The 1,509-nt window shown below is 64.4% G+C and overlaps 1 protein-coding gene across 1 annotated transcript in view; it reads left to right on the top strand.

Annotated features, from left to right (window-relative positions):
- The first annotated feature begins 845 nt into the window (after positions 1-845).
- Positions 846-1,509, top strand: part of LOC104391713 — a 16,859-nt gene continuing 16,195 nt past the window's right edge. Inside the window, exon 1 of the mRNA XM_010001043.1 lies at positions 846-882. Within this exon, the coding sequence (XP_009999345.1) occupies positions 846-882 (37 nt within the window). The remainder of the gene's footprint in view (positions 883-1,509) is intronic.

Genomic DNA, 1,509 nt, shown 5'->3' with positions numbered 1-1,509 from the left:
CTATCTGTGCCCGTTTTTCAAGCCGCCCCGCACCGCCCCGAGCGCCTGCGGCTGGCTCAGGCACTCCTGGGGGACACCAGGGCATCCCCGTCACCCCCCGCCACCCTGCCACGGCCCTCCCGAGCAGGCAGCATCTTCAGGGATGGTGTGGATGCCCTGTAAAGCCCCTTCCACCCCCACACCCCAGGGTGGGGGTCTGCCCTTTCCTCCTCCACTCGGTCCTGCCCCAGCACTCCGGGGAGGTTTAGCATCATCTCCCAGGGGAAAAGCCCCAAGACTGTCCCCATCCCTGGTCCTGGGCAGCCCCATGGGCACCATGGCAGTGCCATAGCCCCCCACCCCAGCGTGGTGATGGAGAGGTGGGCGCTGAGAACCCCCCCACAGCGAGGAGGGGGCTGCAGCTGGGGGCACGAGGGTCCTTCCTTACCTGGGCGCTGCCGAGGGGCAGCTGCAGGATGCCCAGGAGCAGCAGTGGGACGAGGAGCATGGTGCCAGGGCTGGCTGCAGGGACACCAGAGGTGGGGTTGTGTCCCGCTCGCTGGCGGCCGCTCCTCTGCGCTCCCCGGGGTTTATCAGCAGCGCGTGCCCGTGCTGTTTGTTGGTTTTTCCCCTGGCTGAGGCCGAGCTGTAGGAAAGTTTCCCCTTGGCACCGGCGTCAGCCTCTCCCTTCCCCTCTCCACACATCAGAGGCTTTGGGGCCTTTCATGTCCCGGGGCCAGGCAGTGGCTGTCACGGCAGCACCAGGTTCCCCCCGGGGCTCGGGGGCTCCCCGGCACGTGGGGGGTGCAGGATGAGGTTAATCCCCCTGCGTTTGCTAAGTGTGGGAAAGTCTCCTGGGAGAAGGGATGGAGTTGGCTGAGGAGAGCCCAGCAGCACCGTGGGGTGAGTTCAGCCCCAAGAGGAGCTCCCTGGGGGATCCCAGGGCTCTGCTGAGGCCCAGATTTGGGGTGCGGGGTGGGATTCGGGTCAGTATTGACCTTGGGGTCAGGGGTGACCTCAGGGTGAGCCTGAGGGTTAGGGGAAGGGTGAGGGTTAGGTTTCTGGTTGAGGTTGGTGTTAGGGTTGGGGTTCAGACCAAGGTTAAGGTTGGGATTAGCATGAGGGTTGGGATTCAGGTCAAGGTTAAGGTTGAGGTTCAGGCCAGGGTTAGGACTGAGGTCAGCATGAGGCTGGGGTTCAGGCCAGGGTGAAGGTTGGGGTTCATGGTGAGGTCACGGTGAGGGAACTGAGGGCATTCAGAGCTGGATTTCTGCTGACATCCAGCTCAGCCCCAGTAGCTGGGCTGGGGTGATGCTCCCGATCCCTCCTGCCCATGACAGCCCAGAGCAAGGGGCACAGCAGCTTGTCCCTGACCCCCAGCCTCCCCCACACCCCGAGCTGGGGTGTCTTCAGACATCCAGACACCTGACCTGTGCAGAGAAGCACCTCCAAACCTCAGCACGATTGTGGGAGCCCCACGCTGGTGCTGAGCCATCGGGGTGCTGTAGGACCCCCACCCAACCCTGCCTG

This window comes from Chaetura pelagica, unplaced genomic scaffold, assembly GCF_000747805.2.
Source record: "Chaetura pelagica isolate M959 unplaced genomic scaffold, ChaPel_1.0 scaffold856, whole genome shotgun sequence".
Taxonomy (NCBI): Eukaryota; Metazoa; Chordata; class Aves; order Apodiformes; family Apodidae; genus Chaetura; species Chaetura pelagica.
Note: the sequence above shows the minus strand (reverse complement) of the source record. Positions and strands in the feature narration are given on the sequence as shown.